Source organism: Drosophila serrata, unplaced genomic scaffold (assembly GCF_035046125.1).
Source record: "Drosophila serrata isolate PLE 108 unplaced genomic scaffold, ASM3504612v1 contig_276, whole genome shotgun sequence".
Classification (NCBI taxonomy): Eukaryota; Metazoa; Arthropoda; class Insecta; order Diptera; family Drosophilidae; genus Drosophila; species Drosophila serrata.
Window position 1 is genome coordinate 8,970,237 of NW_028257174.1, and position 23,687 is coordinate 8,993,923.

At 41.9% G+C, this 23,687-nt stretch overlaps 6 protein-coding genes and 1 long non-coding RNA gene across 10 annotated transcripts; 4 read left to right on the plus strand and 3 right to left on the minus strand.

The window, feature by feature from the left end:
* Positions 1-510: 510 nt before the first annotated feature.
* schlank (ceramide synthase schlank) lies at positions 511-11,867 on the minus strand. The gene is made up of 6 exons (XM_020949872.2): positions 10,787-11,867; positions 2,044-2,164; positions 1,752-1,973; positions 1,355-1,692; positions 1,140-1,284; positions 511-1,007 (listed from the first exon to the last, which is right to left on the minus strand). Exons 1-6 carry the CDS (start codon positions 10,969-10,971, stop codon positions 801-803), a joined length of 1,218 nt encoding a protein of 405 aa, XP_020805531.1. The 5' UTR covers positions 10,972-11,867; the 3' UTR covers positions 511-800.
* On the plus strand, positions 3,453-4,770 carry Josd (Josephin domain containing). Of its 2 annotated transcripts, XM_086836217.1 has the most exons (2): positions 3,453-3,729; positions 4,056-4,770. In XM_086836217.1, the coding sequence occupies exon 2, from the start codon at positions 4,132-4,134 to the stop codon at positions 4,708-4,710; it is 579 nt and encodes a 192-aa protein (XP_086692343.1). In that variant the 5' UTR covers positions 3,453-3,729; positions 4,056-4,131; the 3' UTR covers positions 4,711-4,770. The 2 variants fall into 2 exon arrangements, with proteins under 2 accessions (XP_086692343.1, XP_020805532.2); XM_020949873.2 differs by lacking the exon at positions 3,453-3,729 and having other exon boundaries at positions 3,748-4,770.
* A 293-nt stretch (positions 11,868-12,160) lies between the features above and the next one.
* On the minus strand, positions 12,161-20,583 carry LOC110181815 (apoptosis-inducing factor 3). Of its 3 annotated transcripts, none has more exons than XM_020949704.2 (4): positions 20,437-20,583; positions 18,378-18,470; positions 18,176-18,309; positions 12,161-14,183 (listed from the first exon to the last, which is right to left on the minus strand). In XM_020949704.2, coding segments are annotated over exons 1-4 (1,947 nt in total). In that variant the 5' UTR covers positions 20,439-20,583; the 3' UTR covers positions 12,161-12,465. The 3 variants fall into 3 exon arrangements, with proteins under 3 accessions (XP_020805363.2, XP_020805364.2, XP_020805365.2); XM_020949705.2 differs by lacking the exon at positions 20,437-20,583 and adding an exon at positions 18,758-18,965; XM_020949706.2 differs by lacking the exons at positions 18,176-18,309; positions 18,378-18,470; positions 20,437-20,583 and adding an exon at positions 16,909-17,264.
* Positions 14,181-15,590, plus strand: LOC110181816 (uncharacterized). The gene has a single exon (XM_020949708.2). The coding sequence runs from the start codon at positions 14,408-14,410 to the stop codon at positions 15,233-15,235; it is 828 nt and encodes a 275-aa protein (XP_020805367.2). The 5' UTR covers positions 14,181-14,407; the 3' UTR covers positions 15,236-15,590.
* LOC147643332 (uncharacterized) lies at positions 18,911-19,406 on the plus strand. The gene is made up of 3 exons (XR_015272417.1): positions 18,911-19,035; positions 19,091-19,202; positions 19,286-19,406. It is a non-coding gene; the product is annotated as an uncharacterized LOC147643332 (long non-coding RNA).
* On the plus strand, positions 20,512-21,890 carry LOC110181758 (tRNA (guanine-N(7)-)-methyltransferase). The gene is made up of 4 exons (XM_020949621.2): positions 20,512-20,985; positions 21,055-21,466; positions 21,536-21,637; positions 21,705-21,890. The coding sequence occupies exons 1-4, from the start codon at positions 20,834-20,836 to the stop codon at positions 21,807-21,809; spliced, it is 771 nt and encodes a 256-aa protein (XP_020805280.1). The 5' UTR covers positions 20,512-20,833; the 3' UTR covers positions 21,810-21,890.
* On the minus strand, positions 21,782-22,967 carry Rtca (RNA 3'-terminal phosphate cyclase). The gene has a single exon (XM_020949620.2). It carries the CDS (start codon positions 22,965-22,967, stop codon positions 21,882-21,884), a length of 1,086 nt encoding a protein of 361 aa, XP_020805279.1. The 3' UTR covers positions 21,782-21,881.
* Positions 22,968-23,687: the final 720 nt, after the last annotated feature.

Sequence of the window (23,687 nt, forward strand, 5' to 3'; positions counted from 1 at the left end):
ACAACTCATGTCCTTAAGGGAAAAAACCTCTTAATTTGGACTTGAAAACTCTACTCTGCTAAATAGTGCCATCCCTTTCCTTTTGCTTTTTTTGAAAGACTTGTTTTTTATTTTTGGTTCTTGTAATTTGTTCTGCATAAATTTATTAATAATATATGGGAAACAAGTACAAGTACAATATATATTTACAATAGTTCTTCTTCAATCACTATTCTCCCTTCAAATTTAATTTATTTCAATTGTTTTGTCTAAGCAAATTTGGTTTAGTCCCACACACTGTGCCACCTTTTGTCTTCCACTTCGTTTAGTAAAATAACTTTAACTTAACTTTAGTTAGCTTTATCTTTAACCTTTAATCGTTTATGGGTAATTTTAACTTGGTTTTCAATTTCTTCTGGTTTGTTTTTTTGGTTAAGCAAAACACACTAACAACAACAACAACAACAAATAAAATGGAGAGGCATAGTATTTATATATAAATATATAGTACAACGATAGACAGGCGAATCGTTTACGCATCAATTTTCTCGCATTTATTGAAATTTTCGTTTTGGTTTCTCATCTTGTTTAGCTTAAAAAAAAAATTAATATATAAAAATAATAATTAACATAAAAACGTTCTGAACTGGTTTGGTTTTCGTGTGCTTCTGTGTGAGTGTAAATGTTTGGGGGGAGGGTGTGGGTGTAGGTGTGGGTGGGGGGTGTGTGTTCGCATGTGTATGTGTGTGTGTTGTCTCTCTGCTGCTGCTGTTGTTGTTGCTGCTCCTGTCTCCCCTTGACCCTTCTTGTGGTTACACAGTCTACTTGGACGTTGTCGCAGCAACTCCTCGCGTTTCGGTCGTGTGATTATTGGTATTATTGGCCGACTTGCGTTGAGTTACAGCAGCTCCTCCGGCCGCGCCGCTGTTCGACTTGCTCTTGGAACGCGTCGAGCCATTGGCCAGACGCGCATTCTCCGAACTGTCTGTGAGATCCTCACTATCACTGGAACGTATGTCACCGGACATCTGCAAATGAAGAATGGGTGAGTTTGTCAGTAAGATTTTAGATAGAATATAGCATCGTATGTAACAGATTATTAGCTCAGGGCTCTGGTTCAATCCAGTTTTGAGTAAGACGGCTAAGAGGACAATACTTACCAGACCCTTCTGCAAAGAGTCAACAACAATCTTGAGAATCATATATGTCCAGATTACGTGCAGGACAAGCAGCATCAGAAGCAGTGAGTTGAAGATGTAGTAGGCTGGGAACATGGGCAGAATGCGCGGTGCTTCCACGGATGAACTAATGGGAGAGGGATTGTGTGAGTTTCGGGGAAACCAATGTAAAACCAGGAGCAGCCAATAAAACTCACCTGTAGATGATGCGAGGATAGAAGCCTAGGCGTGACACAATCCACACCACGGTAAAGATAGCAAAGATGGCATCGCAGAGCTTCTGATAGTTGGCATACTTGGTTAACTTGGCCGCCTCCAAGAATATGTCGGCACAGTCGTGGACAACCAGTACCAGCGAACCAACGCGATGCAGATTGCACACCCAACTCAATGACATCAGCAAAAGGGTGACCATATGATGGATGAACATTTGCCAAAAGTCCTTGCGCTTCACATCAAAGAACTGGGTGCCGGTGAGGGACCAGTAGAAGGACATGGAAATCATATAGTACCACCAGATGTCATTGCTGATCGACTGAAAGAATACGATGGATATTATTATATTCTCATTTTCAGTGCAGTTCCTACACTTACCTGATGCGGGTAGCCGTACCAGCAGCTCTTCACATCCCAGAACCAGGGCTTATCCCACAGCACAATCACGCCAAAGATGAAGCTGTACAAGTAATAGATGCAGCGCCATGTATTCTCACAGAATTTAACCAGCGTCGATGGTTTATCCTGGGCTCTTCGCAGTCGCCACCAGCGCTCAATCTGTCGCTCGGTCATGTCCGTTTGCTTGGACAGCGGAGCCAGCTGGAAAGAGAGTAATCAAAAGGATATTAGAACCATTATAGGGGTAAGGCAAGGCATCCAAAGAACTCACCCATTTGTTGTCCAATCGTGTCGATTTGGCATAGGCCGTCTCCAATATAGGAACATTTGCCGCTTTCTTAGGTCTAGAGCTGCGTATGCCCAGAGATTTGCCAATCGGTGATATCCAAAAACTGTGAAACATAAACATAAATGAATATAAATATATATTGACGGTTATTTTTGGGGTGTATAATAAGCAGATATGAGGGATTCATGCCTCTAAAAGTGCGACGAGGGGCTTTAAAGTTATATAACCCCCAGATAAAGTACTTGAGTACACGATAAACTCAATTAGGTACATCAAGTTATAATGTAGGTGCAAGTGTGGAGCTTATAATGAGCTATTAACTCCATTATCTATCTATACTTCACCTTAATCAAGTCTAGATTTGATTTCAATGTATACAGACTTGGCAGCTTTACAAAATTCGGAATATTCTGTACTTGAGGTTGCAATAAAAGTTCTTCCCTTGGGCTTGACAACAGGCCTCCTTTTAATTTGTTTATAATGTGCGTAGTAGCGCGTACACCCATCGCGGAAACGTTTCTGATTTTTTGTCTATTTATTATCTTCTTATTTAAATTATATTATATGTATATATACATTTATTTTGCATTAAAATTCTGGGCGAAACAATGGGACACACACCTGTCACCATCCCCACGTCCGTCGTCTGGCACGTGTGGAGCATGGCAACTTGGTTTATTTTGGGGAGGATCGAGCTCGAGGCTCGAGAGCTTGATTTCGGGATGGGTTTCTGGGTTCGAACAGCCACATGCATATGTAATTAGCGGGAGACCCAAAAGTGAACTTGGCTTCGGAAGTTAATTTGCCAATGAAAACGAAAGCAGCGAGCTCTGCATTCCAATGAATAGGATTTATAATTTTAGTTAATTTTAATATCAAGTTAAGCTTCCAATTCCTCATTTTGTATGCCAACGCGACACCAAGGAATCACAACCAGACTCTGTCTGCCTCGTAAATCATTACAATTAATTAATAAAAACCTCCACCAAAGTGTGGTTCAAGTTCAAGTAACATTAAAGAGCAGTTGCAGCATAATTCAATTTAGAAAGCATAAAGGATTTGATTGAATCCATCAGTGGCCCGCATTTGCTGTCAGATATTGATTTAGTATATCAGTGTACTGTGCTCCCTTACTTCCCTAATTTGTTGACAACTCTTATAAATTTCCAATGTTAATTGGGGTCTCCTACGCCCAAAATGAGTGCGTGCAGGGCGTTGTAAAAATAAATTGGTAACTAATCGAGTTAAATCGAGAATAGGCAGTGCGTCATTAACAGAGAGTGACGCACAGGGCAAGGTCTATTATCAGCGACGAAAAGGTTATTCATAATTTATATCAGGTCTCAACTAAATATTCATATCATGGTTGGGTCTTAAAAATATATGTATATGTATAATAAAGGCGAGCCATTAAGCTGAAGTAAGATCAAAGGGGAAGCTGTGCCAGAATTTAAATATGTATGAAGCCGCGAAAATGCCTGCGAAAACATCGCCTTGCTGCTATCGATACATCGCACTTACAGGCACTGCTCGATTTTGCTATCGATGATGCTTTTTTCAATGGGCGATAGTCACACCCCCAATGACTTGCAGCCTTGCAAAAAAAAAAAAAAAATAAATAAATAAAAGAAAAATAAAGAACAAGAGCTGAACACATTTTCAATTGGGGTAAGGAAAATTATAAATGAACAACTTTATAAACAGTAAAATCTTGAAAGTACAACATCTACAAACTCTACAGAAATATTTTTTACCTATGGTTTGTTTTCCGTGTCCAAATTGGCTTAAAAACAACACAAAAAAACTAAAATACATTTAAAAAAAGTTTTCAAATTCCGATACTATCGATAGTATTAAATATTTGCACCATTAAAAAGAATCGAAGTGTGTTCCAGCTCTAATACAAAACATAAACACAACTGATTTGTAACAAACTTAATATCAATTTCTAACTTCAATATCCATTTGTCATACTCGGAAATGGAATCTCCCAGAGCCCAGACACAAGGCAACTCTCTGGGGGATTCGGACAGGAGCGGGAACAACACCAACACAACACAGAGGAACAACATGACCATCTACCACGAGCGCCAGACGCGACACTTGTGCGGCCTGCACGCTCTCAACAATCTGTTCCAGCGCCCCGGCATGTTCTCCAAGGCGGAACTGGACGAGTATTGCACAACGCTGACGCCACGTTCCTGGCTGAATCCGCATCGCTCCTGGATTGGCTGGGGCAACTACGATGTCAACGTTATCATGTACGCGGTACAGCAGAGGAGTCGCGAGGTCGTATGGTTCGACCGACGGCGGGATCCGAGTTGCCTGGACCTCACAGCCATATTTGGCTTCATCCTCAATGTCCCCGTACAGATGACCATCGGCCAATTGGTGCCGCTGCCCTTCCAGATGCGTCACTGGCTGGCTGTGCGTCGAATCAATGGTAGCTACTACAACCTGGACTCCAAGCTGCGCCAGCCTGCCTGCCTGGGCACTGATGATGCCCAGTTCCTTGACTACCTGCGTGAACACCTGCAGCCGGACAACGATCACGAGCTGTTACTTGTCCTGGACGGTGTGGATGAAAGCTCCGCATCGGGAGCGGCGGAGACGAAGGAGCGATGGCTGCTACCGCAGTTTAGGGAATAAGCTTTGCTATTGCTAATGGGAAATAAAAACTAACAACAATAACTTAATTAAAACTAGTAATTTACGTGTTTTCCAAGGGAACGTGCGACTAATTTAGATGCTTTGTAAAGTTATTAAACTAGAGCTTCTAATTTAACTGTTTTTTAAACGGAACTAAACTAAAACCAATTATTTGTACACTTTTTGTAAGAGATAACTTCGAATTAAGTTGAGAAACACGCTCTGGTTGACATCTTCCCCTATTAAAGTCCCAAATTACTTTCCAATTTTGATAATAATATCGAAATAGAGCTGCTGAATCCCTAAGTGATTGGCTATAATTTGTAAGGCAATTTTTAAACCAAAATAATCAGATATTAAGCAAATTTAAGTATAATTTAAGCAAGGCACTGCTCCTATTTGAAGGTTCAAGTTCAGGCCAGCGATTTAGAAACTTGAACTGTGTGTGTGTTTTGCAAAAAGATCATGATCACAAAATTGACACTGTACATATCTGGCGTGCGGATAATGAGGGTGTTGTGTTGTGAATTTGAGCTTGGGTATAACGATTTCGTGGTTAGGTTTCACATTTTGCGATAAGGGCGGCCCTGCCCTGCCTCGACACATTCTTATTTAATTTATTCAATTTCATTTAGGCAATGTGCAAATGACGCGCCCAAAGTGCAACGGCTGGCCATGGCAATTCGACAGTTTTTTTTCTTGGTCTTATCAACTAAAAAGTATGAGCTAAATATCTGTATTATATACATATATATACATTTGTACATATAATGTACATACATGGGGGAATTATTTTCAGCGCTTGTCAACGATAATACGACACGCAAGCCAGCCCAGCCGGCGATTGTGAGATTAGCACCGACTATAAGTACTATACCATACCATCCTCAGCTATATAATCAGACATACATGGACTGCATGTGGTCCGACTTGGTCCGATGTCTGGGTCTGAGTCACGTCCGATTGGCCAGATGGAATTTAGCATAAGCGCCATTAGTCAGCGACTAATTGATCGACCGATCGAAGAAGTGCTTATAATCTTTATGCTACATTATTTCAATTCATATTTACGGCCACTCCTGCAATCTGCGGCTTGTAAATGCTTAAAACTAAATGTTTAAGCAAAAAACTATGTGGGAACTTATCGCTAGAAATTTCAAGTGCAGATTCGAAAAAGTTTGGGAAATTACACGAAATTATTAGAATATATAAAATATCCAAGGTTCTTTTAGTTATATATTTATTAAGGGATTATAATAAAACAAGAAGAGTGACCAACTTTTTGAAGACGATGATGATATTTCCTCGCAGATTGCAATTAATTATTGGATCGAATCGGAAAGCAATCATAGCTAAGCTTGAAATATTCGCACTATTTGAATCGATATTTATTAATGTTTTTATTTAAAAATTTCATAACCAAGCCAAAAATGCATTAATTTTAACTCGGAAAGTTTTCCTACGTTAGTTTTTAACAGGCTACCAAATCTGCATACTTATTTAAAAATGTCAAACATGTTGAACTTTTTGAAAATTTTAACGATGTAACCTAACCCCTTATAAAATTTTGAAAAAAATTTTACCTTGCCGAAGATGGCTGGATCGATTATCCTGTTGATGCTGATCAAGAATATATATGATTTATAGGGTCGGAAATGACTCCTTCATAGCGTAACAAGCTTCTGACTAAAATTTAAGTACCCTGAAAAGGTATAATAAATAATAATTGATAAACCTTGGTTAGAATCTCTAAGAAACACTTAACTTGGTTGAAGATTTCCCACAGCGACTAGTTTTTAAATAATTGTCCCGGCAAGCATAATGCCAAATTGCAATATAATTAAGATAATATAATGCTTCTAATTTCTGGGAACAAATTTACTTAAAAAGTTCAGAGTTACAAGACAAATAAATAGGCATTTTCTTAGCATAATTTGCTTTGAAGAATGGCAGTAAAATTTCAAATTCTTCTCCCTGATCTAAGGGCATACATGCTTCTGCTTCCTGAAGTTGGCTTTCTTTCTTGTCTTAAGCTTTCTCGGTGCTTCTTTACTTGGCACGAACTCATCGAAACTAGTATCGATTGCGTTTATGATATGAAGAAGAATGAGGTGCTAATTGGACATTCAACGAATTGCAATGGAATCGATTCCGGCTTCCTCTTTTCTACCCCACCTGACCAGGTGCTACTACTACTCTCTCCACCTCCTCCTCCTCCGAAGCACGTGCGTTTTTTCACTCCGCTTTTAAAGCTTTTCTGTTTTTCTGCTTTTCACTTCCATTGGGCAACAATCGTGGGGCACGATAAGCATTTGGAATGGCCGCGTTTACCAGAGAGGCGGGGGAAAACCCTGGGAAACGGGTTCTTTAGAGAGGTACTTCTTCGGTTCTTGGATTTTTAGTGTTAGTCGCTCTCTTCTATTGCCAATCTGGAGGCGGAAAATACGACACGGAGGAGGTGGAGCCGACAGAGATTAGTCTGTACATACAATGTTATAGTTTCCCACTCTGTGGGGCACACGTACACGTATGTAGTTATATAGCTGGACGTCGCTGTGTGTGTGCGATTGTTGTGCATGTGAGCCATTAAAATAATTAACCTGAAATTTTATCGCACTATAGCGTCGAGCTTGAGGGTCGCCTCTTAGTGATTACGTATCACAAAGCCCCAGCATAGCCGCACATATAGAGTGTGTGTGCGAAATGAGAACGAATGGCACTTGCCCACTGGAGCACAGTGGTGGCCACTAAACTAGCAGCGGTAACAGCCACTTGAACTAATACCTAATCTGCAATCTGCGTTCTAGGTAAAACACTTATTATTATCTAAGATTGCTGTTAGATTCGAAACAAACAGTTGTAAAGTGTTTAAGTAAGTTTTCCAGAAGCACTTGAATCACTTGCAATACTAGTTAACACTATCTTCAATTTAAGATTAGGTTAAAAACTCTTTAATATGTTATGCCATACATTCTTTTGAACCCTAAATACTTTATTTAATTGAATATATTAATCTTATTATCTGTTAGTACTTTTCTATTTCTTAATCAAATTTTCCAGAGCCATTTCCGCTTTGAAAAAACACATTAATCGTAATAGATACACATTATCTTATCTCAAATTTTGAGTAGAAATGATAAAAATATTCCAGTTCAATGGGTTAAACCTTACGTCAAGTTGATGAACACAATGCACCTAATATAAGAACTTTTGGCATTAAGATATACTCTATAGATAGATAACATCAAAATATGTGACATTGCATAGACTCCCTCTAAAAGTTTAGCCCCAATTGTGACTCTTTACTCTGGTAGATCGTTCAGTACTTTAGCTCTTTAGCAATTCTTCTGGTTGCCTGCCTCCACAGCATAAACATAAACCCCATTTTGCAGACATTCCAAACTGTGTGTATGTGTTGTGTGTATCCGCATTGTGGCCATAAGGGAAGCGCCAATCGAGCCATAAAGTGCGCACATATTTGGAAAACTTCTAAAAGCCAGTGACTCACCCACAGACAAGTGCTTTTGGCCTGGCCGGAGCAAGGAAAAGCGTTTGTTGAATGACGAACATACTCTCTAAAAGATACTATTCTATTCGAACTGAAATATATACATATGTATATTCTATATACCAGTGGCGTACGCCTAATAAATCCAAATGCAAATGATTTGTTTTAGCCCAGTTTTATGCAAATTTATACACAAATAGGCATTTTTCCTCAACAGTTTTATATATAGAAATAATTTGATTCATTCATTGACAGCTCGGATCCCCCTTTTTAAATTTAAAGCACGCCGTCACTGCTGATTGTACCCACAAATACACACACCCTCTGCAAGTCCCCAAATGGACACAACACTCATTCGCGAGTTCGGCGTAAAACAATAGAGGCAGCAGCACCACCGAGCCCTGTTATCAGGTTTTATACGTAAATCTTTGCGCAAATCTTATCGGTGCCAGCAGTGGTATTGGTTAGGTTGGTGGTAGATGGTGCTAGTGGTGCCCCAAGGCGGTGGCCACAGGTGTGGAGAGGGGCGAAGAGACTTCGGATCAAACCCAACCGAAGCGCGACGATTCGGCTACGACTTTTGCCATTAAATGAATGTTAATAGAGGCAGGCAAAGGCAGAGGCAGTCCAAAAATGCCAAATCGACCTTGACGACCAATTCTCGTTTAAGAAGCCGCTGAAGAAACAAAAAAAAATACGAGAAGAAACAACTAAAGTGGTCTGCCATGAAACAGATTTGGTTTTGTCTCATTTTCAAATGCAAACAACAAATATCAACGACCAACAGAAAATGAAGCACAAGCGGAGTGGATCTACAGTGGAGCTCCCAATATTAACTATTTAAATATATTTATTAACTATTTTAAATATACTCCAAGTGCTTGTTTTTATACCCTTGCTAGGTATTCCAATTTAATCAGAAGCTTGCTAGGCAGTGAAGGGAGTCATTTCCGATCCTATATTCTTGATCAGCATCAATCGGCGAATCTTTCTAGCCCTCTCCGGCTGAAACAATTTTTTTTAAATTATTTTCAAAATTTTATGAAAATTTCAAAAAATGTTAAAAAAATGACAAAACATTTTATATTTTAAAATAAGTATGCAGATTTGTTAACCTGTTAAAAACGATATAAAATGAATGCATTTTTGACCTAGTTACGCGATTTTATAGCTTTGGTTTTTTAAAATAATGGCCATATAAAAAATTGATAAATATCGATTCAAAAAATAGCTTTTATATGGATTATCCTATTATTTAAATAATATATATAAATAATACTTAGTGAAGTTGCTCTGTATCCGTTCAAGTATGCGACTTGTGACATCACAAGACTAACATTTACTGCACAGTCCAGTTCACATGTATTTTTTTTATTATAACTATTATTTTTTGTACCAAATTAAGGGCACATAATAAGGGGTAGACAAAATATATATATAAATTACATGCAAATGCAACTGCACGCAATCAACCCAAACATACAGTTGCTGGTTAATTGGCCTGAAAAGCGGCCAAAATGTTGCTCTTTTGGCCCACACAGTGATTCGAATGTCAGGAAAATGGAATATACATATACTATACTCAAAAGTTTATAGCACTGAACCCCAGCCCACGAATTACTGCGTTTTAAACAAACCTATAAGCTGCTAATCTTTTACCTTCGAAAACACGTAATTATCTTATCGGAGAGAAACTATTTCAAACACTAAATTTGTTGCAAACCCTCGCCTTTCTTATTGTACATAATCTTTATATGTTTCTATATTACATCTGAAATCTGAACACGCTTAAGTAAACCATATTCTTTATTAGGGAGTTTGATTTTGTAAATTGAACAGTGCTTATCGCCTGGCACTGACAGAGATCCGTAAATATTTGATTTGGATGTTGGTTTTTAAGGGTTATACGAAAATATCGACTTTATAATTCGATGCTTCCAACAGAATAACCCATTGAAAACTGGAATGAACATTTTTGCAACTCCATTCACTTCTTTTGCACCACTGTAGTTCGTTCCCATTTACGGTCTCGTACATACATAGATACATATACTTATCCATATATGTACATACATACGCAAACACGCGGCATGAAACTGGTGTTGAAACTATAAACAAATATATACTTTTAACTAAACAATTAGTATGAAAAGAATGGGAGTAGTTGTTGGAGGACACAGGGGTGGGCCTGGTTCAATATCTCAGGGGTTTTCTTGTGGGAATTTCTATTTGTCGCTATCCCTCCCCCTCTCAGCTTGGCGGCGAAAATGGAAAATGCAGCCGGCTGCCGGTATGTTGTCGTTGTTTTTCCTGTCTCTATTGGAAGGGAAAACATAGAGTTGCAACGGCAACAACAATCAAGCACACACACAAGCCCTCACACACACACTCGTGAAATGTTGGGCGTTTCCACGTGAGGAGGTTATGTTTGTCGGCGGCGGCGAAAAAGAAAAATGTATGAATAAACTCGATTCTTTACCGTAACGCGGTATTACTGTACTTGGTGCAGCACCGCGTGCCCAATTTGAATGGGGGGTCAAAAGAGCGGAAAAGCGAGAAAACACTTACCGCTCCAGCGTGTAGCGGACCAGCATGACCACAGCGGCGAAGGGTATGGGCCAGATCAGGTCCTTGTAGTTGGCGTGCACCACATCCGGCCGCGAGCCCGGCGCTATGTCCGCCCAGGTGGTGTTCGGCGGCAGCCAAATGTGGGTACTCCAGAATGCATCGCTGAACTTATTGATTAGCTCCATCCTGGCCTGTCCTCCTTTTCCTGCTGGTGCTGATGCTGCTGGCTGTGCCTTCCTTTTTTAATTAGACTCGAGATTAGCTTGGCGTTTGTTGTCACATTAATCAATTTGTTTTTCTGATTTCCTTGGATGACTGCGATTGTTTGTATGTGTGTTTCGGCAACAACAAAACACCCCGCCGCGAAAAGAGAACACTAACAAGCACAGGAAAAAAAACAAGCCGCCGTATTGTTGTTGCTAGTTTTGTGTTTTCCTCGCTTTAATTCAGCTTAATTTAGTTTTTAGGTTTCGATGTGCCGCCTGACAGGAAAAGACCGCGTTGCTTGGAGTTTCGATTGGGGCGAGAAATGCGAAGTCGATATCACTAAACTTGGGGCGGCGGTTGTTAAAAAAAACTAAAATCGGCGGATCGGGTATATATATTAGGGTTGTTGAATCGAAAAAATATGAAGATATTTTTTGTTGGCATTTTTCGATACATTTTTTGGTCACTCTTTAGTATTTTTCCTGAGGTCACTCCAATTTCCGTGGCTATTGATCAACATTTTACATCCTACACGCCTACAGAGGCCTTCTACACGTTTACAGATACATGGGGTCGAATTCTCATATAGGAAGTAGAATTCCCATCTGGAATGTAAAATCAATAACATGTGGGCTCTCAATTCTCTCTTTGGCTGTCGGGTGGATGTAAATTAACAGAATCCTCTCTTGTTGAAAATATGTCAAAATACCAATGTCAAAACATATTCTTGATATTTTTTAATAGATTGTTTGTTTCTGAATTCCAAAGCTGTTATTTAAAATTGTGCACGCTTACAGATACTTTAGAATTGAATAGAATGAAGTAAAATTCATTAACAGAATTCTGTTCTGAACTAGAGTTGGAAAAATTTAGCAACGCTATCGATATGGCCATTCGATAATTATCGCTTGGCAGAAAACTTTTAACAAGTAATGAGACCTGGTGGTGTGGTGTCAGAAATGGAAAATGGTATTAATATCGATATATATTTATTTTCCAACACTGTGTGGTGATGTTCAATTTGTAAATACCGAAACAATTTGAAGCTTACTCAAATAAATCATACCATCTCTGTGGTAATATTTATTGGGACGGTGCTGGTCCCACTGCTCCTTCTGTTTAAGATCTTTAAATACACCGTTTTAAGCAAAGAGAAAACACCATGAATTTGGTAATTACGACACTGTAAAACTTTATTTAGCAAAAATAAATCAATTTCAATGAAAACTTAATAAAATGAACAAAAAAAAAACACCCATGGTGCGACTGCTGGGGAATGATAAGCTCACGTTTCAGAGGGGCCAAAAGTGGCAAGCGCGACGGGACCTCAATGGAGATACTCCGAATTACAATTACAATTTTTAAAATCACAATTACAATATAAATATACATATTATGTATATACTGAATACTCAACGATTGCATGAAAATATAATAACCAATCTCATCACATCATCAAAACCACGATCTCCTTAACAATATTGGGCCACTGGCTCTGTGATCTTCTTCGTCCAGTCCTGGCGAGTGGCCGGATCGGCAATTTGGCCCCGTCCCAGGCACTTGCCCTGCGAGGTGAGCTCTGCAAACTGCGCCACGACGGGATCACGGCCGCAAGAGGCCACCGCCGTTACCGTGTCCGCTTCGTTCACAAAGTAGGCCACGAACTTGAAGTCCTCCAGGCTGCCGTCGATGATGACCTCCTTGTAGGAGCCGTGACCGCAATACCGGATGCCCTTGCCGAAGATCAGGGTAAAGAAGAAGGGCACTGCCTTCAGCTTCTTTACGCCGCCGCACATATTGATGGCCGCCACTCGTCCATGGTATTGGGCCAGCTGGTAATGACCGATATTCACACGATCGTGGGCCAGGCCATGGATATGGGCATTGGCAATGTCGCCGCCCACATAAACATCGGGAACATTGGACTCGAGGAAGTCGGTGACGTCCACGGAGCCATTGCGATTGACCTTCACGCCCGATTTGGCCAGGAACTGGGTGTTGAGCTTGGATCCAGTGCCCAGAATGAGCAGGTCGCAGGGCAACCGAGTCTCGTCAACCAGCACTACCTCAGTCACCTTGCCCTCCTCATCGCCAACGATCTCGGTGATACCGCTCTCCATGCGCATCTCCACCTTGTTGTCCTCGAACAGCTGCAGTACCCGCTGACCAATCTCCGCTCCAAAGACGGCCTTCAGCGGCACATTCTCGCGGCCCACGACGGTGACACTGGCAACTTTAGAGACCAGGCTGGCGGCTGCTTCGAGGGCAATGAAGCTCGAGCCCAGGCAAACCACACGCAACTCGGGTGTGATAAGATCCCGGATAGCCTTGGTGTCGGCCAGCTCTCGGACGGTGCGTACATTCGTTAAGTTGACGCCAGGAATGGGCGGACGGAAGGCAGAGCAGCCGGTGGCCAGATAGATCTTATCATATTTCACCACATAGCCATTGCTGCAGTGCAACTCCTTTTGGGCCGTGTCCAGCTGGTCGGCAGCCACGCCCTGCCACAGCTCGATGTCGTGCTCCTTGTAAAAGTCCTCGTCGCGGAAGCGCAGCTGCTCGATTTCCAGATTCATGGCCTTGGAAATCTTGACACGATCGTAGGGCAAATACTCCTCGCGGCACACAAGGATCAGGCGGCCGGTGAAGCCCTCCTGCCGGATGGTTTCCGCAGCCACAGCGCCGGATGGACCACCGCCGACCACAATAAAGACGCGCTTATCCTCGGGCTTGCGGTTAACCATGTTCTTCAGACGCTTGTTCTGCGTCAAATCCGATCGCTTGGCTCGCAGCAGCACTTGACCCTCATTGCCGACCTCGACACGATAGCAGGGTATGGAGTCCAGTCCCGGGAAGTCCTCAATATCGCCAGTGTCCAGATTGAAGCAGGCGCCGTGCCATGGGCACCGGACACGACCCATTCCCAGGGCGCCCGTGCTCAGTGGAGCTCCATAGTGACTGCACTTGGCACCGACCGCCTTGAGGCTACCGTTCTGCTTCACCAGAAGGACGCGGGTATCCTCATCAAAGTCCACCTGCCGCATCTCGTTCTCCTTAAGATCGGCCACATTGCACTCTACGGCGACGGGATCCGTGTACTCCACGGCATCCGCGGTGGATGGCTGCGATGACATCGTTGTGCTAGGACTCTGAGTGCTACACTTGGACTGGTAGGAACCGACGGCACCGCCTGGCGAAGACATCATGCAAAGAGAGGGGAAGAAGTAAAGAGAAACGGTGATAAAGAGATGTGGTTGCTGTTCGGATTCAGGTATATATATATATCTTAGCTAGAGATAAGAACGAGTAGGTGTGTGGGGCACATAAAATTTTCCAGTTTTTCACTCAAGGGCTCAAGGGAAAGTCTGGCGACGCTTGCTGCTCAGGTAGAAAAACAGACAGACAGTCAAGAAAATGCCTCGCTCGTGTTCGGAAGTCTTTCTGGGATTGCTTTCACTGCTGCTGCTGGGATCGGGATCTGTCCAGGCTCAGTCCCAAACCCGCCATCTCAGCAGCCTGCAGGAGCTGGAGCTCAGCTCGTTGCGCACACACAAGCAGCTGCTGCAGGCGGAGATCTCGCGTCTTTATCTGGAACAGCCAGCCAGACCGGAGACCCAGCTCCTGCTGGATGATCTGCAGCTAAGGGATCACCAGCTGGCGGGGCAAATCGAAAGCCTGGAGGGTGTTGCCAAGGGAGAGGCTACCACCCAACGGCTGGCCATCAATCTGAGCGCTGATTTTGAGCATCTGCAGCATAAGTTGGACGATTTGAAGCGTCAACTGGAGCTGCTGGATGGTCGCTTTGCCACCCAGGGCAAGCAATTGGAACAGCACACCTCCTCGGAGATCACTCCTCCAGCTGCTGCTCCTGGCCTGGGCTCTTTTCTATGGGGACCCCTGCTAACCATGCCGGAATTTCCCCAGGGCAGTGTGGCCAGTGATCACAGCAGCCATCAGCAGGATCATCACCTCCACGATCAGCAGAACCACCAGGGATCTAGTCCCTCCATCATAAAGCGAGTGCTGGATATGCTGAGACCCTCGGTTGGTGTGGCCAATCTCCGCAGCCGCTGGACAGAGACGGAAAAATCAGCGGGTACGGCATCGGTTTCGAGAAAATCATCACATCCCCTGAGCGCCGAGGAGCTACTACCACAGTTGCAGGAGCAGCGCAGATTCCTGGACGATGCCATCACACGCCTGGAGCTCCTGGCAGTCAAAAAGGGCTCAAAGAAAACCTGATAGAAGTGGAAATTTAAGTTTGATTTGGATTTTAATCTAACCTGAAGAGGAATTAATATTAAACCATGTTTATGGATCAGAGATAAGTTACGGCCATAAATATAATATCTTTGCATCATAAATTTAACGGAGATATGTAACTGATAATGTAGTATAAAACCCGATTGAGTATCTATCATGTTTGGTAATAAATACATAAAATGCTTACTCTAATTAATAAATCCCATTCAAGGAATATGCCCCATATTAAAACTCCTTTGGATAACTAAGTATCTTTGAATTCGACCTCAAATCGGAAATAATTTCTTTAAATTCCTCCGAATAGAATTAAAATATTTACAAATAATAGACCGAAGCCTGTATTTGCATTGTTATTAAGTTTTGTTCAAGGGAAGGGAAGCAGCTGCCTAATTGCCAACGTTGTCTGGTTACCAGTGGCCACAACAAAGCGGATCTTAGCTACCAAGGTCCCAAGGGATCCGATCGATTGACCCGTCCATTAATCCATTTAACCTCTTTCAATGTCAAACTTTAAAAAGAAAACCCCTTTGCTTGGCCTTGCTACGTCATCGAGAAAACCAGCCTGTCAGAGTAACACCTGTAAACCTGTGTTTCACTTCTATAGTTCTCGTTCTAGTTCTAGTCGGTTCTGATTCTGATATGGCTATAATGTCCACCACGCCCCTATCTCGAGTGACTTGCATGGTTTACCATGTATGCCTATGATATCTCTGATATATCGCCGTCGATAAGGTTTCACAAATATTGAATGGTCTCTCAATGAGACGGCAAATTGTGGAAGTATTAGAAGTATCAGCAAACTAATCGGAAGGGGGAAATAAACATATATATACATGACTAGAAATCCAGCAAACATCGTCATCGTCATCATCAACGCCATGGAGAATAAGACAAGTCATCTGAAATTCCCAAACAGTAAATATTCGAAAATATGTTGCCTAGACCCACGGTATTAAGGTTATCTATTGGGCTATGGAAGTGTTTTAGCATTTCTATAAATATTTAGCATTTAAATAATACATAACTTTCCGTACATACCAATCTCTTTAAACATTTTAAAATTGTTGAATGTAAGATTAATTTATACAATCCTAGCAGGTTAAATATTAAATTATTATTATTAAATTATTAAAATATGAATCCTGGGTTTGGCGAAAATTGTATATCCTTTTACTTTTTACATTTGATGCAAAATATTAAATAATTCTATAATATTTAAATACTACATTTTATATCTGTAGTATATTCTATATACTCCTGATTTCTAAGGATTAAAAAAACTAACAGTATCGACTTTAAAAGGACCTCTTAAACAAGTTATTTTGGATACTTTAATACCCTTCTGTATATTAATCTTATATGATGGTCTTACAATACTAGACTTCACTGTACCTACAGACTTTTCCAACCTCTTTACCGTCTCTTTCGACTCTGTGTCTGTCTGTCTTCTTGTCTAATTAGGAATGACTCGCCATGTTAATCTAAGATTTGGGTCTCTCTTACACACACGCGTCTAAATAAAAAACAAAAAACCGGTTGGAACTGTGACTCAAACTGAGACCAGGGCCAAAACCTAAATAATAATAGTAGTAATACTACAATAATAATAATGTTGATAATGCGAGAGAAACAATTGTCGGAATAGGTCTCACCTCAATAATTAACCACACGAAAAGGTTGATATGTATGTACGTAAAGGATTTCCGATTTCAGATTTCACAGTCGTGGAGGAGAGAACTTTTATATATTGTTTAAGAGAGTTCACAAATATGTTCACTGGATTTTTAAGAGCTTTTTCAACGCTTAAACACCGGCAGTTGTCGGCCGAATGAATCGCTGGCTATGACGGTAACCACCGATGAAGGCACCAATTTAAGCGAAACGAGTGGAGGGCAAATATGCGAAAAGTCAAAGGCAAAAAGCAAGAGCGAGAATGAGAGAAACAAGAAGAGAATAAAGAGAGACCAAAGGGGGAATGCCGATAGCAGTAGTTACAACCACAGTGGATATCGATAAGCAGCAACGGGAGACTTCCTCTCTAGAAGCCATATTTAAGGAAGCCTCACGAAGCTTACTTTTTTCTTATACAGTGTGTTTTTTAATTGAATAAAATTTTATAATATAAAAAGAAATATATAAAGATCCTAATCAAATGTTGCCTAGATATCAAGTGATTTTAAGAACTGCAACTTTTAGTCTAAGCAAAGTATAAAAGTTGGTTTTCGCAGCTGTTGATATTAATTATTATATCAAGCAATATTCACTGTGGCAATGATTCAGCAAAGAAGCAAACAAGTTGCTCTCTCCCGCTGTCCCCTGCGCTATTGTCTATTTCTTTTTTGAGGGGGGGCCTGAGACAATTATCTAACCTTCCCTCTACCCCGAAATCCACCAGCATTGCTCCAAAGCGGGTCATTCCCATTCTTCCAATCTCCAATCCATATTAAGTTCCCTATACAATTGGCCTTGTTCGATCGGTAAAAGGAGCACGGCGATGGCGGCTATCATTGGATCCATCTGTGACATGACCGCACACTTTTCCTAATTACTGCCACGGGGGACGATTAAAGTCGGGATAGAAAGTATATATACAATCGGTAGATGGAAAAAGCTGAGCAATTTGTATGGAAAATAATCATAATGAAAATCAAATCAGAATCCGTTTCAGGTTACTCTTACTAAGCTTTATAGCTTAACACATGTTGCTAAGCAATGAAGTTGCTAGATACATATGTGTTGAGCAACATCCAATGGTGGACTCAGGAAAATTGAATGTTTAGTACCTTGCATGTTTTATAATCAAATTTTACTCCAATTTTGACAACACAACAGCCAGAAGGCTATTTCAACTTTTAACTCTCAAACCTTTAAGAAAATACCTTAATTTTCAAAAATAACGGTCCAGGGACTTCTAGTTACCTGGGGTTTTCTCTTTTTTGGGTGTGCTGCCCGTGGTTTTGTATTCCTTGCAGTTGATGGATCCCATTGTGTGTATGTTTCTGTTGTGCAAATGGCTTTCAGACCACTGTGCGTTGAGTATTTTCAAGTGTTGGCTGTTTTAAAAATAGTTTCCAGAATTTTATGTATTTTTGTGTGTACTATTTTTGTTACTACGTCTTACCTTGGTCTGTGCTGCAGTCTCCGCAGAACGTTCCTGATGCCACCAGTATTTGCGTGGGCCAAGTTTAGAGTTAATCGCCAGCAGGGTTGCCACCTAAAAGTTGAGTTCAGAGTTTTAAATTAGGAGCTTTGCTACTTTCTACTTCCGAGCAATCAATCAATGCACTTGAGCGCGCCTTATCAGTTAGTTATTTGTACGTGCTCTAATTATTTTGTTTAAATTTAAGCCTCGAGTGGCCGACGTGCTGCCCTGTCCGCTCTCTGATTCATCAGATTGGAAATTCCATATTTATTAAACGTTTTCGAGATGAGAGAGGCTACTGCTAATCGCATCTTTGTTTATTTGCAAACTCTGCTTCTGCTTCTTCTTGTTTCACTCACCACTCTCGCCAGTTGGGACAATAACAAAAACAAAAACAAAATAAATAACTGGAAGCGCAATGGAACGGATGCGACGGTTAGAGAGAGCGTGCAACAGGTCTGCTACAAGGCACAGCTGCTGCAGAGACCAAGAACCAAACGTGGTGGGAGCGAGCGAGAGACCACGTCTGTCCCGAGTGAGCAACGAACCGCTTATGGCGCTGGAAGCTTTGAGCCTCCAGTCCCGTCGGGTACAAGTGTGTGCGCACAGTCAAGGGACAAGCTAATAGCACTCAATTGTAAATAAATAAATGTACAACTATTTGGGATACTTTGTCATATTTAAATTTCCAGTAACAAGACCTGCCTTTGAATTCACTTACAAATTCTGTTAACCAAGGATTGAATTTCCAGGTATAACTTGCACCTGCTGTTGTGGCCACAGGTGTACACATTACTCCGACAGGTATGTGCTCGTGTAAACGTGTGTTTTTTACTAACGCAAACGGCGCGACCTTGCCGCCGTCGCACTTCACTTCCAATTCCAAGCAATCTCTTCTACCTCCTTTACACCGACCACGCCTTTCACCCCACAACAACCAGCACCGGTTTTAATTTGGAACGGCCAGCAGTTAAAATAATAATAATAATAAAGAGAGTTACAAACGGACACACAACTCTGTAACCTTCGAAGTTACAGACCAATGCACTCCGAGCATAATCCAATCCAATTCGAACCGATCCGATCCACCTGTTGCCAGTAATCACTGTACAAAGTCGGTGCCGGTTCAATTGCATCACCGAAAAAGCGCAACTAGAGCAGTCAAAGACCTAAAGCTCTTCGTTGTGGTTTCACTTGTTCCCAATTTGTAGTTACTTAAAAATACTTTGTTAATAATTAAATAGAAAATGCCCGTTCTTTTGGCTCGCCATAAAAACTTGTTGATAAGTGTGCGACAGATATCAAAGAGCCTATAGCTATTTGGGTACAAGTGTTTTGATGCCTACAATCTTTAATGGTGGGTTAATATACATATATGAATAACATATTTATAGAATTTTAAGGACATAGGTATTTTTATTTTTTTACTCTCCTATCTAAATCACTGCTCTAATTCTGTTTTGTCAGTGTCCACTTAAATGACACTTGTCAATCAGGCTTTAAGAGTGCGGCTCAAAATATTCAAATTTTTAATTAACTTACAGAAAGCTTATTAGATTTCCGGGAATTATTTTTTAGACAAAATATTTAGAAAGATAAAAAAACCCGATGATTTTATAACTTAAGTAGAATTACCAACGTACTGAAACGGATATAAAATATAGTTTTCTGATTAACTGTAATGTTACATTGAATAAGGCAAAGCTAAAAGCAAAGACAAGTCCAAACATTTACATATATACCTTAACGGAAATGCATGATTTACTGCGTTGCAAATTATTTATAAAAATTGTAATAAATTGAATAAAAGATAAGTGAACGAAATAAATTAAAATAATTATAAAACTATACCCATGCCCTTAACTGTGTGCAAGAAGCAAGAAGAGAGTTTGTGTGTGAGGGAGACAGAAGGTCTTCTGCCAGCCGGCCCCAAATTCCTCTCGACTGGAAGGAGCTTGAAAGGCGCGTTCGCGTGTGCGCTTCACACGCGCATATGAATGAACTCGTACCTGTAAATGGAGTATGGGGTGTTACTTACATGTTGGACACAAAATATTCCCTTGCCGGGCTCTCCTCCACCGGTTAAAACAATTTTACACTTTTATTTTTGCAGCACTTCGCGTCCGATTGTTTACAACTAAGCGGTGTTGCCAGACATGTTCGCAGCGAGCGCGGTTTAGGTGTGACCGCACTCAAGTTTTCGGTATTTTCGAAAATAAATACTGAATGGATAATAATGACAATAATGAATAATAGCGCCTTTATCGCCCGCTCTTTCCAAAATGATACTGTGCTTTTACACGTAGACTGATAAATAAATAAAATATATTTGTATGTGTTTGATTCAACGGTCACATCATACGATAGTCGCCAATCAGCCGATAGTGTCAGCTCTATTTCGCCAACGTGCTCGCTTCTTGTGTTTTCCTTAAATAATGGTGACCACCGAAGGACAGATCGAGGATAGGGATCGAGACCGGGAGCCGGCGGCACTGAATTGTACCTCAGCGGTGACTGGACTTCCCCAGAAGCGCTACTACCGCCAGCGTGCGCACTCTAATCCTATTGCCGACCATAGCTTCAACTAGTAAGTAATTCCTCCTGATGCAATCCCCCAGTTTTCGATCTGCTTAACAAATTCCGCTGTGTTATGCAGCCCCGCCCGGCCGCAGGATGTGGACTGGCGTTCGCTCTACCCCAGCATCCAGGAGGGGCAACAGGTGAGCTTCGCGGACATCGGATGCGGCTACGGCGGCTTTCTGGTCACCCTGGGCGAAATGTTCCCTGAAAAACTCGCCATTGGCATGGAAATCCGTGTCAAGGTGTCGGACTACGTGGTGGATAGGATAACGGCGTTGAGGCACAAGAGTGGCGAAACGGGCGCATACCAGAACATTGCCTGCATCCGGACCAACGCTATGAAGTATCTGCCCAACTACTTCGCCAAGGGCCAGCTGGAGAAGATGTTCTTTCTGTACCCGGATCCGCATTTCAAGCGTGCCAAGCACAAATGGCGCATCATTAACCAGGCCCTGCTCTCCGAGTATGCCTATGTGCTTAAGAAAGGCGTGAGTATATGGGAAGAAATAATACTTATTAAATATAAGTATACTCACAAAGGTTTCTCTGTCCTCTAGGGCCTTGTGTATACCATGACTGATGTGGAGGACCTGCACAAGTGGATTGTGGCGCATATGGAGGAGCATCCGCTGTATGAGCGTCTCGACGAACAGGAGGCGGTATGTATTCATTATTTATGTAATACAACAGCTTAATCTCATTGAAATTCTTCACTAATTTACACAGAATACTGACCCCATCACCCCGAAGCTCTACCAGAGCAGCGAGGAGGGTGCCAAGGTGGTGCGCAACAAGGGCGATCATTTCCTGGCAATTTTCCGTCGTTTGTAGCGACGCGTTTTATTCTTGTATAAACGTAAACAATAATTTAGGCAAAATATTGTAAGTAATAAAGATCCATTGTTAAATTAACTCGTTGAGGCGGCCCAGTCCTTCGCAGGTGACAAGTGTCTGCCCGCAGCTCTCGATTGTCACCTCGAACTTGACGCCTGTGAGTTGCTCGGCAACATGGATGGCGGTGCGTGTATGTTTGGTCAGCGGACCAGTGAGCATTCGTGAGCAGCCGGATGCCAGAGCCATATAGATGATGAGTTGGTCCTGCATGTTCGCGTCTATGCAGACCTCCTTGCGCACATATTCGGTTAGCTTGCAGGCGGCATTCGAACCGAGTAAATGTCCGTGCATCTTCCTCTCGCCCACCGCGCCCGATCCCAAGACACAACCGCTTGTTGTATGTGCAGTCACCAGAATGCCGGCTCCATTGTCGGATGCTATGTCGAACGGTAGCTTCTTTGTCTCAATGTTGCAGTCCTGGCTGGGCCACAAACGATGGATCTCGCGGCGTGCTGTCTGTTGCATGTCCAGGGCTATGCTCATGGGCAGCCGTCCGCCGCAGTAGGCCACGCCGGCCACATTGTCCAACTGGCCGAACTTGTTCAACTGCCCAGCCTTTATAAGATTCACCGGCTTCACGTCCAACAGGCAACGCCCGTTGCCGCGCGGAAAGAATCCATGGTGAAGTAGCTTCAGTTCGAAGGTAATCCCGAAGCGCATGAGATTGGGTAGCAGTACCTGCTTCATGTACTCCACCTGCGGAGCGAATCCAACGTTTGTGCCACCGGTTGCGTCCACTTGCGAGGCGCCGCCAGCGAACAATAGGACCGGCAGGGCCATTTGATATATTAGTGTGATGCTGGCCGCCGTCTGGGCCACCACACGGTATTTACCGCCACGTATGGTGGTCGGTATGAACTCTAATTTGGTAGAATTTATTACATTGCCCACCACTTCTGCATCGGCTATGTCCCGGAGCAGCTTCACGCCGTGCAGGTGCTGGTGCGAGATACCCGGGTTGGGGCGATTGGCCCTGATGTTTACCACACGGACGGGCTTCCGCAGGATGCAGCTAAGACTCAGGGCGTTGCGGAGCGCCTGTCCGCCACCCTCCAGATAGGATCCATCTATCTCAACAAAGTCGGTAGCAGCCATTCCGTCTGAATAATGTTTCGATCTCCGCACTCAGTGGCACTTGACACTGTGACTAAAGCGGGCTGCTAGGTTTTTGAGTTACTTTCCACCTGCCCACCTTGCCGGAGATGTGTCACCAAAGGCACAATCATTTATTGAATTCTATTTAAAACATATTTCGGGTTCTTGTGAAAATATTTGCAGGATTTTATCAATGCCGGTTTCATCTGCCGGGCCAAGCGGGTATTTCTGCTATGCCCCGCAACTGGTCACATTGAAAAAGCGCTACCAGACAGATTGAAGTAATTGGCGCTCTTGATAGTGTTCTAATAATCGTTAATCGGTCTTTTAAATTTCAAAAAGCTTGGCATTTTATAGCCTTGCATATATACTCTAAGTTTGGTCAGAAGCTTGATTGGCACTAAAGGAGTGATTTCCGACCCTATAAGTCATATATATTCGTAATCAGCATTAAAAGCGGAATCGATCTCGCTATGTCCGGCAAAAATTTAATTTTTTCAACATTTTGTTAAAATTTTCAAAGTTAAAAGAAATTTAGAATTTTTTACTGCGTTAGTTATAATTGATATTTGAATGACATTTTATTATTATAAGTCTAAGGAAATTTGTATGTATTAATTAAAAAATAGTGCCTTTTAATTTTTTTTATATTTAAAATTAAAGAACAAGCAAAAACTCAATAATTTAGCAAGCTTATAACTAAATATTTATTAATATATA